The 17,438-nt window shown below is 38.2% G+C and overlaps 1 protein-coding gene across 2 annotated transcripts in view; it reads right to left on the bottom strand.

Moving 5' to 3' along the window:
* Positions 1-17,438, bottom strand: part of SCUBE1 (signal peptide, CUB domain and EGF like domain containing 1) — a 194,612-nt gene that overhangs the window by 162,365 nt on the left and 14,809 nt on the right. For both annotated transcript variants that reach the window (XM_042050680.1, XM_042050681.1), the window contains exon 3: positions 998-1,126. In XM_042050680.1, coding sequence (XP_041906614.1) covers positions 998-1,126 — 129 coding nt within the window. The remainder of the gene's footprint in view (positions 1-997; positions 1,127-17,438) is intronic.

The following is a 17,438-nucleotide window of genomic DNA, read 5'->3' as shown; positions in this document are numbered from 1 at the left end:
GGTGATACTGGACTTCAGTATTTCTAGTCCACTGCCTCATTTCTTGACTTTCACTGCAAGTATCTCAGTTTTTACAAAAGTAGAGCTGCTGCTGACACAGAAAAAACATCCCTTTTACACACTTTTTTATAAACGACACCTTGAAATTTACTTAGGACTGTACCAAAACATGGTCATTGCATTTCTATTTGGAACACCAAGAAACATAGTCTAAATACTAGAATTTAACAAAAAATGACCAGCAAGTAGGCAGCTATGGGAAACTGGACATAGCAATCTAGGTTAATTTCTAGGTAATTGCTGTGAAGAAATTCATAACAAAAACACCTACTTCTGTAGCTTCTAGGACAAACCAGAGCTATTTAAACCAGAGCAATGGCCATGAATCAAATATACAGATCCCCAAATCCTCAGACTGCTAAAGCAGTGAAGATCCTGCACTTTGGGCTTTGCACAGTTAGAGGACAGTGTCCCTCCACTTATTACAGGTTACTGTTTCTTCTGCCCTGTTTCAATGTCCAAGTATTCCTTCCTCGCTTACTTGTACTTCTAACATTCTGTAATTCATGTTCATACACCATATCCTAAAACCATATTGCCTGAAAAGGGAAAAAAGGGGAGGGCAAGCTCTAAAGATTCTGGGATTTCAAAAGTTGGAAGAAACAGACAAAATATATCTCAGAATATTTAATTTATTTAACAGATTGCTTTTCTTAAAAAAGAAGCCCAAACATCCAGCACAGGCTTTGGGGGTCAGGGTTTTCCTCAGCAATATTAAACATGGACATACTGCTTTGAGCATGTCGAGATTCAGAGTGACAGCTGTAACCATCTGACCTAAACCACACTGGAGTCAACACACAGGCTTGAATTTATTCAGTGTGACCCGGATCAAGTCTTTACTGAAGTCATGGCAGATGATAAAATGCAGAAAACAGACCAGGCCTACTTGCCACAGCCATGAAATGAGAGTTTCTTGCCAGCATTCACTACTTACCAAGACAGTTGTGGCCATCATGGGCTAACATGAACCCATCATAGCACGTACACCTGTAGTTGCCTGGAATGTTGATACACTCGTGGACACAACCCCCATTGTAGAAGTCATTTTCACACTCATCGATATCTAAAACACAAGAGGAGGAAAAAGAAGCTTTTGTAAAAAGAGAATTCTAACAAAACAGAAAAATTTCTCCAACTGAGCATGTTTTTTGAATATATGCATATCCCTAATATTTCTTTTAGGCTCATGTTGGCAACTTCATCCAACACATAGCAGTGTCATATGTCTCTGAAAAGCAGCAAGCCAATGTACAGAACACTCCTTCACAAAGTAATTGGAGTATCATCACAGTAAACAATGATATGTTGTCAAAAATAAAAAATGAACACTTGATTTTGGTACACTTTTTGTATTTAAAATATAGTTTTTATTTTCTGGCTTCAAAATAATCAAGCAGAGAATGAGTGAAACCTTTGACCTGTAACAACTATGTGAAGCATGCTATTAATATGGCATGAGACAAAAGTATGCCTTTTATAACAAATAAATTGTAATTTTCTGTATTAATCCATGTACAACAAGAAACACAAGAACTCCAGTATTTTATTCTCAGAAGATATGATAGAGTTGTTTGGGGTTTTTCACACTGGTCTGTATCTGAAAGAGGATCATAAAAGATGAGAGATGGATTCTGCTTCAACTACAAACAATCCTGTCATGATCTTCCCTCCCTCATACAAATAAATCACTTCTCCACTCATTCTAGAGAAAGCAAACTTTCTTCTTTTAACAGACTGTATTTTGGCTTATACATGGAACATTAGTATCACAGTCACTCTTGTGAATAATTCAGTGGTGCACATCAACCAACTAAAAATGCATAAATAATTAAAGATAACCTCATGGCTTGATAAGTATCAGGTCTAAATTTGTGGTGTGCTAGACCAAAAACCACAGCTACTCTCCCTAAGTTAGGCAGCACATGATAAACAGACAAACCTTTTAGAAAACCACCTGTTGGTATATCAGAGCTATCACAGCATTACATTTCAAAAGTGCCTTCCATTGCAGAGGTGATTGACATATTTCTGAATTAGGTTCTTGTTCACACAGACTTGCATTTTTTTTTTCCCCCTCCTGCTTTTAAAAGTACTCCATGAAAAGCTTTTGCTGCCTGGTATCATACCCAGATGCAATCCCAAGAAAGCAAAGTGGTTTGAGGAAAAACAGGCTCCTCTGAAGAGCCAGCTCAGACTCAGCCACTCAGTGCTTCCAGCACTTCTGACCATTGGATTGAGGATGGCTGGGTTTGTCCCTCCTCACACAACCTGTGAGAGCAGGGACAGGCTTCTCCCAAATTCTGTTGCAAGCCCTCCCCTCATGTTGGCCTCTTCCAAAAATCTACCTTAAACTCTAAATTCTCCAACTCTCCATCCACCTGCCTCCAACAGCTCTGAAATTCCCCTTCTACAATCTCTTCAGCAGCTCAAAAATGGAATTACAGATTTGGCTTTATCTGCAAAACCAATTGGTTATTTCGTAACTCAGCATTTGGCACCACAGCAATACCTGAAATAAGAAGCTGGAGAAAGGATCTTCCAAAGAAAAATACAACCTGCTGCTTAAAGATAAATTTCCTAGTCCTTAAAGCACTGCTCTGTTTCAGAAGTTTCTCATTCTTTACTAACAATTTCCATCCATTAGCTGTGCCAGTGCCCACTCAGCACAGCCTGTGATTGTGCCCTACCTTCTGAGTCCAGTACAACAGCACAAAGAGACATCTGTGATTCTTCCTGAAAACAAGAACCAGCAAGTCAAGTGCTCATTCCAAACAACCTGCAATGCAGTCTCTGAGAAGCTGCTCTCATTAGGCCACAGCCCCATGTGCCTGGGAGCATATTCCCAAAATGTTATAGTCTGGTTTCCACTCAGCAGATATTTGCAGGTTCCACAACCATTGATGAATATTCCCAGAAACTTCCTATCTAGCCTTCTCTACAGGCTACAGGGACAAAAATAGAGCTCTACAGTAATGCCAAGTTTTAACTGGCCAAGTCAATACTCAAAAAGCATCTAACATGATTTAGGTGTCAGGCGTGCCAGGTGTTCCCCTCAGGACACTCATAAAAAATGGCATCTTCATTTTAAGGTTTGTTCTCAACTTTTTCCAGCAATGAGTCTTTTGAGAAGAGGGAATTCAGAAGAAGCTGTTATCACCTGCTATGTTCCTCAGCATCAGACTGCCAAGGGTTGATCAATTAATTCCCGTTTTCTTCAAGCAATGAATCAAACAGGACTATTTTTAAATAAGCAGTGGGAGAGCCCTCAAAAGGCCAAAATAATAAAAATCAAAGAAATGTGAAGCCTTTCAAATGACTGCCCCTTATATAATACTTATTTCTAAAAAGCTGTACTGTGATTAGCAGCACAAAGTGGTGATGCAATACAAACTCAAGTTACAGAAAGGGCAATGCAACAGATACAGAAACCACAAAAAAAGCAAAAGAAATGGATTCTTTCCACCTTGTTCTCTCAGGAGTTCAAGTCACAACTAATATTGCAAAAGGATTAGAAAATTATTTCTCCCTTTTGCACCCCAATAGCTGTACTAAACTAGAAGTGGAACAAAACATTCTAACTCCTTTTCAGAGCCATGTTGTGGGGGTTTTGGTGTTTCTTCCCCTCCAAAACTCACACTACTATTTAAAAACTTCACCTAGCAGGCTGATTGGAATTTCTATCTGCAGTATTGCTAGCAAAAACCAAGGGGCTAAGACTGGTGAATTTAACACTTCCCAAAAATAACCCCCAAAAAAACCACCAAAAAAACTTCAGCCCCTTGCTCCCCACCAAAAACCCCAAACCAAAAAAACCAAAGAAAACCTCACAAAAACATGCACAAAGCCTGCAAACTCCAAAGGCTGAACCTTTTTGAAGCTCTCTTTCTGCTGCCAAGAGAAACGCAAACAATGTGACCACCACTCCATCTTCTCCTCTCTCATACCTGGAGGAAGACATTCTTTAAAGAATGCCTAAGTGTGGAACAGCTATAATTTATGGACAGAATGTCACATCTGACATGCCAGAATTCACAGCTTCCTTAGTAAGTTTCATATAGAGTAAAAGTAATAGGAGTACATTCAATCTCATAAAACCTGCAGACTTGCTCTTCATTTTGTCTGTTGTAAACTCAAAATTTGCAGGGGTCATCTGTGTTCATTTCCTTTTGGTTAGGTCATATCCTAGTATTTTTTTCCTGTAATTGATAGAATTGGGTGTTAATAGAAATCTCCACTCTAAACACCTCTGACTGAGAAATTAAGCTTTCCCTACTGATTTTGTAGCCTCAACTATCCTTAACATTTTTAGCATTTGGGTCACTTAACGTTGTCTTTTATCATGAAGGAGTTACCATAACAAAAACCAGAACCAAAAGGAAAAAAAATAAATGTAGGTATCCAACTATGAAATTGTAACGGATGTAGGTGCATCTACTGATGAATTAGCAAGGTTTCTCAAATGGAAACCTAAAGTTTTATTTATACTGGCAAAATACTTATAATTTTCAATTCCTTGAATTGCAGCTGTTCAGACAGGGAACTCTTGGGGTGTTTAGTGAAGAAATCACCTTAAAAGAGTATTGCAGTATTTCTGCTCCAAGAGAAATTAATTTCATGTGGCACTACAATGCCAGGGATCACGGGAGTCTCAGAACTAAATGCACCAAAATGATTAATAAGGTGTAGGGCCATTTGTAGTAGTGACACAGTCTGCCAAGAACCTGTTTGAGCTTAGTGTATTCAAAAGAGACAGCAACTCCCAATCCCAAGGCTGGAAGTAAGCAAACACATCCTCAGACACTGGCAAAATAATTTTGATCCTCTCTTCCTGGAACTGGTTCAGAAAAATCTCATAAATCCACTGCTTGTTTCAAGAGTTTACTTGTTTCAAGTAAAAAATGATCAGGAAAAAAGAGATTAAAACAAACTTGCTTACTTGGGTGTACTAGTAACTGTACTGGTTCAGCTATTTATTTACCAAGGTGAAAGAGGCTTGAGAACTCCATCACAATTCTTTCTGGAAAGCAGAGGTGAATCTTTTTGTTACAGTCTAGAAATAACTCCTCGAGCACAGTCCTAGGGAACACAGCCATGCTCTGCTCCTGCCCTCCTCAAGGAGCAGTGATGTTACTTAAAGAACACCCATTCTACGAGACTGCAGTTATTATCCAATGCAAGCATCCAAGAACTTTTTAAAAAAACCTTAGACAAGTATCCGAGAAAATGTGGGGATGAGTTACCATGGGGACATGCTGCAATTTACAGTCCTTGTGTTTCAGCCACAGGAAGAGAATTTGAATTTGTCTTCTTTAAGTGACCTTACTCTTTTTAGTCTGATGGGACTTGTATTTCCCTTAATAATGTGGTTGATTCTTCTTTCATTATTAGAGGTGAAACTGACCCTCCCCCAGTATTTGTTTAATTTTTGTATTCTGCCACAAAGAGACGGAACTCTCATAAGCCTCACAAGGCCACCCTGCAGAGAAGCAGCTCTTCCAGAAGCACAACAGTACAACCATGAAATGTTCAAAATGAAACAAGAATAAACTCTTCTGCTTCCCATATCACAGTTTCTGTTTCAGCAGAGAATAGAAGACACATCAGCATGCAATAATTAATGTCCACAAGACAAACCAAACTGTAAAACAGCGAGGAAGCTGCAAAATGGCTGGTTCCCAATTTGTCTAAACATTTTCAGCCGTGTCATGAAATTTACTGCATGATAATCATCTTTTCCAAGCAGTAATCAGCTTTCCTAGAAGGTGGCAAAGAATTCATGCCAAAAAAGTAAAAAGTCTACCTCCAGAAAAATTCATTCCTACTCTTCATTGCACCAGTTGCAATTAATTAAGCTCCTGAATGTCCAAAAATCACTACAACACATGCAACAAACTTTGTCAGCACAGCTACAGATCATTATGGGCACAGCTACTGACATCAAAGCAAATGTCTGCATGGAGTTGATGAATTTTGGATGAGTGTCACAGCTAAACTGTCACAACAAGCCTTATGGCTATTAACATGCAAAAGGAAGAATGACTGAGGCCTGGAAGTCAATGAGCCAAATTCAGTGTTTAGTGTTGAATTCCACAGATTTCTATAGAAAATGGGAAAGTGTGCATTGACACAAATTTTATCTTGGCATCTGTCAAGGCCACAGATCCCAACACTCACAATGCAACAGAAGATGTTCAAAATAGGCGTAGGATTGAATAAATTCTGTGTCCATTTTAAAGTATTTCTTGACTAGCAATATAAGGGCAAGATCTGGAGCTAATTTAGTAAACAAAAACTTCAATTGATATTGAAAGGAGTAATTTATGTGCTTGGACATTTCAAAATAAATAGCCAAAGAAAGCTGTCTGCCCACATCAACTTCTAATTTAGAGAGCCACAAACAAAAGTGATCATGCAGGTATATTACACCGATGGAGAATATCTCATAAAGAAGCTGGATCCATTAAATAGCTAGAAAAAGAAGTATTAAAATCTTTGTAAGTACATATTGATGGATAAAACCACATATTTCTTCAGTATCTAAAGAAAAAATATTTTGGTATTCATCTTTATCTAATTGCTTTAAACAAAACACTACCAAAAAAGGCACTATGGAGACAGTAAATAACATTGTCCTTACAAACTTGACAGGAAAGTGTGTTTTACCTTCTTGCTTGAAGAGAGGTTGCTGCTAGCCCCTACAGAGGGCAAAGCATACCAGATGAAAAATTCTCTTTTATCAGTTGTCTTCTGCTAAAAAATGTCATCCTACAGTTCTGCAACAGCAGCATCTTGCCTGCTCATCCACAACTATTATTCAACAAAAACATGGCAATATGCTGGAGCCCATATATCCAGGTGGTAATATTTTTCACTTTTATGGCTTCTCTCTTAAAAGCTTTCAAAAAATTTTACTGATTTCTTATTGAGTTTTGGTCACTGTTCTTCCTAGGGTTAATGCACTAACCTAATTTCCACAGAAAAACACAGGAAAAAAGGGCCTACCCCTAGGTTCTGAATCCTACACAACTAAGAACAGATTCACAGTGCAGAACTGTCTTCCTCATTGCATAGCTTTATGCAAGCTTGATCTCAGATGCCTGTGAAAGAAAGCGACCTTTAAAAAGGTGAAATAGCCTGAGATGAAACATCAACCCTACAAAAGTCACAAGGCTTTTTTGCCACTTGCTTAGTGAAGTCAGGAAGATGTATTTTCTGGGATTCACAGTAGAAAGAGATGTGAGACAGGATCAGCACTGAAATTTTTTGTTCCCATTTCCAACTCAGAGCAAACAGCAGCATAGCACTGTCACTGCTACTTTAAAGGTAATAGGCAGAAGTGAAGCTACATGCACACTGACAAGGATTACAAACAAGTTCTGGTCCTGGATCACAATCAGATCAGCATCTTATTCTTCTTAACGACTGAGTTTGAGACTGTAAAAGCCATTAAGATAAGTAAAAATTACATGGGAATATTTATATATTTATATATATTCTTTGGCAGAGTCTACATTTAATATACCTCCAGCAGATATGCCTCACACACTGGAAAACCTGAACCTAAGGCATTCGTATTTCCCATACCAACTTGCACTTTTCCTAAGAAGGAAACCACTTCCATATCTAAAGGCCAGGATAAAAGCTCAAATGTAGTTAAAGACCATTCTGGTAAAGTGCAGGTGAAATTTGCCAGAAGTTCAGCTCTCTGGGAAACACTCACCCTAAGCAACAATACTAAACATGTTAGATTCTTACAAAGAGTTTAGCATCAGCACATTTCCACACATTTGAAGTCTGCTCAGCTCTACTCTCAAAATTTGCAAAACCTGACCCATGTATGAAGAATTGGGTGGGAAAATGTTATCGATTTTCAATTTCACTCAACCTGACCTGATGAAATACCATTTCCATCTGCGATTTGTGGTACCAGAATTCAACATTTACTCCAAGTACAAATTTTATGAAGAAAATATTGACATACCATGACTCATTCAATATTTCGACTCCACAAAACCCCTTCACCTTCAGAGAAAAGTCCATTTTTGAAAATGTCTTTCCACGAAAAGCTTGTTAAATCACTTTTTCTATAAAACAAATTATTTGTTACATCTGGTCCTTCCGGTGATACTTTATTTTTTTGACTCATAAATGTTAACATCTTTATTCTTTAGATGCTGTGACCTTGTAAATGTTACCATCTAATGAATCAGAGGAACAATGAGTGCAGTTTTTACAGCTTTTAAGTTGCCATGATGTTTTCAAGACGCTTGTGCCAAAGAAAACTGTAAAATTTGATAGCCATTAGGACTTCTCTAAGAGGCAAGGTCAAGGGTGGGCAGGCTGGGAGCAGGGTAAACTCAAAAAGAGCAGCCGGATGTTTCTCAGTGGAGAAGGAAAAAGAACAGGTACAATACGTTGTTTAACATGAGGTTTTTTCAGTGTAAATCCCTCAAGAGCCTTTGCACTATGGGTACTGCCTCTCCCATGTTTTTCCCATTAGTGCATCCACAAAGGAAAAAAAAATTCAATTTTACAGCTTCCTTCAAAAATGTCACAAGCCCCTATTTCCCAGTATTAAACCAGCAGTAAAACGAAAAGGCCATGCCAACTTAGTGGACATGTTTTGGATGCAATCTGTGGTATTGTGCTGTTTTTCTGGAAGCCATTTCACCCAGTTTCCAGAAAACACCAAGTACTCTGTAGCAGTTTTGTTTCCTTTCCTTCTGTGATAGCCAAACACATCATGTTATATCTTCTTAAAGTACTTTCCTGAAAGAAGGGGGAGAAATGGAATACAACCCAAACTGTGTAGAGGTGTGTCCAGCTGGTTAAACAACACACACATTTTTAAAGTGTGAACAGTTTCATGTTTAGAACTATTTTGCTTAAAAGCATTTAGGATACATCTGAAAGACAGATGAGATGTCATCGCATTTAGCACTGCCTGTAGATATGACTTTTTAATTTTCTACAGTTTTTTTATTTAATATTTTTTACTATTGTTTCATCATTTTTTCCTAACCACAATTATTAACTTTTAATTTTAAAGAAAATGCAGAGACAGCTATTAATGATCCCTATTTTTCCCTGAATTTTGTCTGAAATTTTTTTTCCTATTATTATACTGTGTACAGCAAGCATGAATCAAATTTTCAAGTCACACAGAGTAAGGATGGAGTCACCCTCACTGGTTGGGGAAAAACAGACAAGCTTTCAGATACACAAGTCCTTCTCTAAGGAGGTGATGAAGTAACTGAACTGAGTTTATCAGCTGTAGAAAATGTAGGTGTGTTCAACACTTGCTACTTTCCAAGGCTTAGTTAATGATCTTCAACTATTGTGCATCATAGAAAGATAATTAAAGGGTCACACTTAAAGACACCAGTGACTAGACAGTATCAAGCACCCACTGCTGTAAGCTGACTTCAGCTGACTCAGCTCCCACATTGGTAAATGAAACAAGGCAATAGATGATGAAAATCCAAAATTTCTGCAGTAGCTGAACGGCTGTATCTCACATTTTTGGTGAGTAACCATCCCATTCTTCATTCATCAATAAGAAATATGGTGTCTGGAGACTCCTTTCCTTACACTTTTCTTAAATTCACCTTCCCTTCCTCCATTTCCTGTCACTGTTCTTTCCTGTGCATTTTCCTCCTTATTTAAACTCTTAGTTCAAAGAGTGGAAAGAACATTTTTAACAGCTGGACATCGATATGCCAATCAAACTGACAACAGACACAAGAATTTGATTCCTTCTCTGAGGACGCCTGATGTTCAAGGCAAGTATTCCTCCTTCAGTGCACACGTACTTTGCCAATGGAAAGTTATCACTGAAGTACAGTGAAGTAAGAAATAAATAAAAATATTGAAAAAAAAGGTAACATATAAACTGAAATCTGAGACTCTGTATGCATTTGGTGTCATTTGCCAGCCACCTAAATACTCTATATGGTGGTGTACAGAACACCCCAGCAGCAGGAACGGGGAGGAGATCAAATAAGTGATATGGAACTCTCTTCACTTTAGGACCTTACAGAGTTTCTGACTGCTTAATTGGCAAGTTTTCCTACTGCATTAACACTGGGCTTGTACAGAGCTATTTACCTACAGTACTTTTTGGGTGCCTGAAACCTTTGGAGAGCTAGAATCATTTACGGAAAAAAGTAATTCAGCAGAGTCCTTTCCCTAGGGAACAATATATTTTCTATTCTTGTATCTCAGTATCCCTGTGTGACATTTGCCATCTCGACTAGCACAATGGGAACTTATTTGGGACCATTACAGCTTCATTTATAGTAAATAGAATTTTTTTCCCTAAATAAACCCGAAATTGTTGTTATCCTGCATTCAGCATCTTGAACCCTTGATTAGAGTTTGTAGCGGCTTGACATTTGTCTTAATTGATATTTAAACAGATTGGCTGCAAGTTCTTTGAACTCAAATGAGATACTCAAATAAAGATGGATACCTGCAGAGCACGTAACAGCTTTAGAGTCTGTCTTTATTTAGTAGCTGCCATGCCCAACAAGCTCAAGCAGAGAGGTTTCCTGTTCACAAGCTGTTATGAATGTGAAACATGACATTTGACAGCATTTTTCCCACCACTTCTAAATCACAGCCATTTTCCACCATGATTCCCTCTTTTAATATAATGGGAAATGTTTGATTCCACAATGAACCTTCGAACTTCTTGGAGATCTAATGGGAGAGTATTTCTGTGTGCCTTACTGACACTGCTGGTGTGCATGCATCCTAATGATAGTTGTTTCAGTAAGTCATGGCAGGAGGTAGTTCCTATATCTTTAAATTCAAATATGCACCTATAAATTTTGAGAAGAATGTTTCAAGTAGTGAAATAAGCTCACTGATACAGATATAATTCACCTACTTTTTTTCCAGACTCTGCAGGCATCTCATTCTCAGATGGTGTATCTCCAACCTTCCTTTGCATTTCATTTTTAAACGTCTGTCCATTGACAAAGAGAAAAAAATCCCAACCTTCAATTCTGAAGTAAATTTCTTAATAACCTACCAGTGAATGAATATTAATTTATCTTATGTGACCCTTTCTGGGGGGGAACAGAAGGTGGCTTCTTGCCCATTTCAGAACAAGTCAGTGGCAGATTATGCACTGTCAAATGGAAGATTTCTTGGTATCATAGAGTACATGCTTCCTTAGTCCCTGGCACACTGACACTACTTCTGTTTCAGACTGAAAAAGCCAAGACCAAAAACAGTATGAGAGGCTATATAGCAGTGGTTTCCAGCCTTCCTGGATATGAGGAACTAGTATGTTTTCCAGCAGAAGAGGAAACACTTGTACAGCAAATTTACATCTTCTGACAGCAGGCTTACTTTTTCAAACTGTTTTTCTCGCCTGTACTTTAGTAGTAGTCCTTGGCTTATTGCATACTCCAGGCTAAGAACAACTCTTCTGTGCTGGTTAACCACTTGGGGAATATAATGTAATTTATATCATGCAAGATTTGTAAAATACAGGGCTTCCTGTCATCCTGTACCACTTGGTCAAACTTCCTACTCTGTATCAGACATGTATCAGATATTAATTTTGCCAGCCTACAAAAACTGGCAGCACAAGTTATCTGTCTATGAGCAGATCAGCTCTGTATTGCACTGCTGGCGTGTCCTGCTATGAGAGAATCACCTCTTCAGGGTTGCTCTTCATGTCAACATTTACTGAAGTTGTGTGGCTACTTCCCAACATGATGCACGGGAAAACCATGAATTTGTGTTCCCTGCCAGACCCAGTATTTATGAAGCCCCAGAAACCAACTCTGCCTCCTATTTTGCCACCTGTTCCCTGAATACAGACAAATTCATACCATTCCCCAACAACATCCTTTATGAACTGAAGGCCTCTCAGCATTTTGGTTTGCAGAGAACAGTAAAGAGCAGCCTACCAGGAGTGCCACTCCTAAGTCCTTCACAAGGATAAAGGCTGTAACTCCGCCCCTAGCTGACTGGACGGTAACTTGGGTCATCAAACACAGAACCTCCTTTGGTTTAGAATCATAATGTTTGGTTTTGCTGTAAGTAGTTTTTCTAACTACAGAAGCTTTTACCCAGTCTAGGAGGGTCTGCATGATGGTACAACAGTTGTAACACACATGGAATGCACTGAAAAATGAGAGTATTGGTCATTCATTAAAACTCAACGAAACAGGCGTCCCTCACACTCACGGTAATTAAGACTCCAGGGTACCTCTGGCAAGAGGAATCTCATAATACCAGCATGTTGCCTGATTTCCTACATTAATCATTTCACATTACACTCTTTTAATCCAGGAGATAGTACTGAGGATTTCTTGCTTTCCTTCTCTTTTCTATGGTGTTAAGAAGACTTTAAGTGCTCCAGCCTAGATACAGATACATTACTTGTATTTAGTTTATGTTTTCAGGAGAGTGGTGTTAATTTTGCTCACGAGTCCCTTGCAGGGCTGTGGGTATTTTTCAGGAAACAAACAGTAAAATTAGTTGACCCTACATTAAGCCATTTACATGGTTCATTTATGAGCTTGACACATTCACTTCACAAAGATCTGAGAAGACTAAACTGAACAGAAAGAATCAAATATTTACAATACCTTTTTTTAATCTGAGACAGTCTTGCAAAAAAGCTTAAACTCATTTTTGTCTACCACCCTTCAGCTCTGTGCGCCATCTAGAAGGTACAAAAGTTACCAGGCTACAAATTTCGTTACTATGCAAAAGTTTCAGATGATCAAGTCACATTTTGTTCCTGTAATGAAAATTTAAGCTTGTTACAGATTTGTGTTTCAGCATCTTTCTTTCAGTAAGTTAAACCTTACTAAACCTATAGTAATAATGATTATACCCTAAATGTGAGCTCATACAAGCACTGTCTGAAGCAGTTCACAGCTCTAAAAGCTCTCTCCATCAGAACTGTACAATCATGAAACATGGAGCTATTTTCAAGATGCCAAAACAGTTGGCAGTTTTGCTACTCAGAATTCTGGCACAGCCTCTCTCAGCTTCTTAACAACAATTCTGTCTCCACAGTGTGTAAAGTACCTGCCATGCAGTTTTGCTTGGATGTACAGACAGAATGTTTTCCACTTTTTGGAAAGCATGGCCCTGGCTAGTATCAACAAGAAGCCCTAGATGTTGTTGCAGTAGATGAATGCAAAAAGGGTTTTATTTTCAAACAAATACCACACCAATGTAACAATTCCAGCTATTTTATTCCTGTAACAGAGAACCCAATCCTGATACATTCTGGCAGTTCTAAAATTTTATTCACAAAGAGAGTTCATCAGTTATGATGTAGGCTCTCCCCAGTGTTTTAAAAGGCCATGCAGAAATTAGTCTTGTGAGCCAGAGCTCTATTTATCACCAGAGACAAATAATCACAGAGAAAATCTAATAAACAGTGGTAAGCAGCCTTTGGTTTTTGACCTGTGGATGTGTAGCCATTGTCCAGCAGGGACATAAATGTACAGAAAATGAATAGCAGCAGGCAACCCACTGGCTTTTCCATCATCATTACCCCTTCCAGACTCTCAAAACATTTCCTGGACTCTTTGACAACTAGAGAAGTAAGCAATAGCAGGAACAAGAATTAATGAAGTTGCACACATCTTTGCTGAACATGAGGCAAGTGAGGGTTAGATGAGGCCAGGGCAAGCTGTACTAACACCAATTTTGTAGTGAGTAAAGTCCAGGAAAAGTGGTAAGGATGAAATTTAACATTCAAATCTGAAAAACACCATTGCTGACCTGTGAATCATCAAATATTTTTATTTATGCGCTGTGCTGACATCTGATGTTTGGACCAGAAAGGGAGATAGGGCAAAGAGATGCAATTTTAGCTTTGCCATGAAATTAGATATTTTTGTTCCAGTGTTCAAATATCCTGTACTAGAACGCACACACACACAGCTTCCATTAACACTATTAAATGAAAAAAGGATGAAACTGCAGACACAGGAATAACATGGGCATTTGCTGTAAATTGAAGAGTGCTCATATTCATAGCCTGGAAATTTTCCTTTGGGAATTTTAAGCATTTTTATTTATTCGTTATGTTGGGGACAATGTTAGGTAGAGAGAACCAAAGAATGCCTTCAGCTTCTGTGCGGTGTTCACATAATAATCTGCTTTTGACAGAATGCAGCACAGAAAGCCAAGCTGTACAACTGAACTGACCTCCTCCCCAACAGCAGAGGGATAAAAGTGGCTAAGTTTATATAGTTGTTTAGTCCTGTGGACCTATTGCCAATACTCTCACGTAGATCATTTCTTATGAGGTGCCTTGCACAACAATGCTATTTTATTATGCCGAGATAAGCAAAAGGTCTTGCTTAAAGACTTGATTAACAACCCAATAAACAGTTTGGGTTCATTTTTTTTTTGTTTAATTGGACAGTACATCCAACATAAAACTAGAGATTTCAGATGTCACTTCTTGAAATGTTCTTCATGAATTCCACATGCTTCTTCCTCCTTCCCATCTTTCTAGAGAATCCCTGTTTTAGGACTGTCTCTGGTGTATATTCACAGTATTTCTAAGATGCATAAACAGAAGTCCAGGAGAGAACACGTTACAACATCCTTTGTTATCCACTGAAAACAGGGCAGCAAGGCCTGACTAGTTAACTCACCCACAAATAATACAGGACTTCAGCCTCAGTAAAAGAATCAAAAATGAAATAATAGGGTTATGGGTGTTTATCCACAGCACCTGATTTAACAGTGTAGCCACCTGAAGTTAGGTCAAACATCCAGGTCAAACTTTTCAAAGTACCTATTAATTTTTCACAACTGACTTGAGACACTCCTTAATGAAGTCTCATTTTCAGAAAGGTGTGAAGGCTCCTCACTCTGAAGATGCTGTTAGTTGCCAAGACAAAAACTAGGGTTTGTAGGGTTTGCTCATGTAGAGAAACACAACGTGAGGTTCCTGGTAAACCACAGTAGATGGGAGGCTGCAGAGAGACAGGTGTACACAATTACCTGTTCCTGCACAATGCTTTCCCAGTGTTCTGAGCATGGCTAATCACCTGTACACCACTGTGAGTTATGCAGAAACCCTGGAGAAGCAAATACACTTATCTTCTCTTCCCATTCTGAAGATGTCATTAAACACAGTGAATTGAATGATACCTCTGGCTCAGGAGGTCTTTAAATCTCAAGCTGCATTCTTCCATTTCATGGTTTTTTTGTAAGCTACTGTAAGCATCCACTGTTGGCCACTGTCAGAGACTGCACATCAGGCTAGACAGACCTTCCGTCAAACTTGGTCTGGCCAGCTTACACACTTTTGATATTAGAAGATAAATACACATAGGTAGGAAGCATAGGTAGGGACCAGATTTTTTGCACCCACTATAAAGAGTCCTGATTTTGCCTTCCTGTACTGGGTATAATTTAAAAATCTTTGTATATTCCATCAGCACAGACATAAAAGTAACTGGACAACAAGGAGAAATTCTAAAAAATGCTTTAGGGGATTTGCAAAGATCTGATAACTAGGCAAACAAAACTGACCTTCAAGAAGCTCTGACCACTTTCATTTCTCCCAAGTGCACATAAAGGTCTAGTAGACATGGCATATAAAGGACTTTAAATTTGTGTTTAGTTTGTGCAAGTAGGTAATTCAGCCACTGAATTAAAAGCATTGCAAATTAAATAAAAGTATGATCACACAGTCTAGCAGTGCTTCCTGAGTAGGATGAACTAAAAAAAAAATTAAAGAATTGAAAATATAAAACTGAGACTGGGAAGATAAATTTCATAGTGATCCAGTGATAACATGGCAGCTTAAAAATCCCATGTCCTGGTTAAATTTGAAGGACAAGTACAGAATATTCTTCATTAATTTCAATGGAATTTGAATCTCACAGCAGGCTCTTTGCCCAGATACACCTCATCCAACTTTACATGCCTCCACTGTAGATGCCCACATCTGTGTCAGAAAGAAGACTCTTATTTTCAGGACATGATTTATCTGACCTCTTTTTGTCTCCAATAATGCAAGGCAAACTGCATGAAGGAAATTTATCTCCCTCAACTATAAAAGGAAAGCAAGCCTAATGGTTTAAATGTGCTGATTTGTACTACTGAGATCCACCTTTGGACACATTAAATCCACCCTCTGTCCTCTTTAGACAGCCCTGAAAGGCACAGGAGCTCTCTTAATACATGCAATGCTCAACAGATAGAGCCAGGGTCTGCCTCCCACCCAATATAAGAGACTTGATTTATACTGAAATTTAGGTCTCTGAAGGAGTGCAGAGACCATAATCAAGTGACTGAGCACGATTTCAACGTTAAACTAAATGAATTATAGGGTGTATTATTAATGGCTGTGAGTGACTGACAAGCCTTTGCCTGAGGACAGACAAATGCAGGAAGCGAATGTTTGTATTGATTCACATGTTAATCTTGTAACTTGTGACCCCAGAAAACTTTTAAAACAAAGGCAGAAACATGTTTTCAAATTACCACAGGAAAAGTAAAGTAATCCCACCCCCCACCAGTCAAACAATTTTACGGCCAGCAGACTGCACAAAACCACATGGAGGAGATATTTTTAATTAAGTGCAATATAAGGAGAATAATGGTTACCCATATTCAGTCTAAACAATTATTAGCAAAAGGGCCTTAGAATTTTAAAGTAAGCCATTTAAGAAATGCTTACTGTTTTAAACATAGGCTGTTTCTGATTATAAAGTAGAGCTTCTAATTAAGATTAGTAAGGCCTAATTCAAGCTATAATTTGGTTCCTTTAGTTAGCAAATGTCTATTAAGACCAAGCAATTAAGGTTAAATGGGTTGAAGCATTTAAAGCACTCCCTCCTGCTTCAAATACTAAAATAGAAAAGACTATGTCAGTAACTAATTCAGACCAGAAGACATGTATTTATTTCCCTTAAGTTTTTTTACTTCCTTGTTCACCATAAAGTTTATTGAAGAAGAAACTCTTGGTAAACTAGATTTTCAGTAGAACAATATGTTTAACATAAAAACCCCAAAATATAAATACAAATTCTGCTGGTTTATATAGTATAAAGTTTGTTCCTATTATGTTTCCTTTCCTTAATTTTATAAATATCAATAATAAGAATATGCACTAGACTTCCTAGTGGCATATTTCTGTCTCTTGATAGTTGTGCTTATACTTGGCATGATGGTCTTAAGCATAGATGTTGTGTGTGTGCTTGACAGGTAGAAGTAAACTACGATTTGTACTACTTACATAAATGGCCTTTTAAAGCATTCCCACCTCACTTTCCATCTCCCATTTTCCCCATTTTCACAGCTTCTTCAAAGACTGAAATTCCTTATGCCTGGTCTCATCTTTAAGATCAAGTATTTCAGCAAGTTCAAGC

This window comes from Corvus kubaryi, unplaced genomic scaffold, assembly GCF_017639235.1.
Source record: "Corvus kubaryi isolate FWS band 111438036 unplaced genomic scaffold, C.kubaryi_AGA036_p1.0 74, whole genome shotgun sequence".
Classification (NCBI taxonomy): domain Eukaryota; kingdom Metazoa; phylum Chordata; class Aves; order Passeriformes; family Corvidae; genus Corvus; species Corvus kubaryi.
Note: the sequence above shows the minus strand (reverse complement) of the source record. Positions and strands in the feature narration are given on the sequence as shown.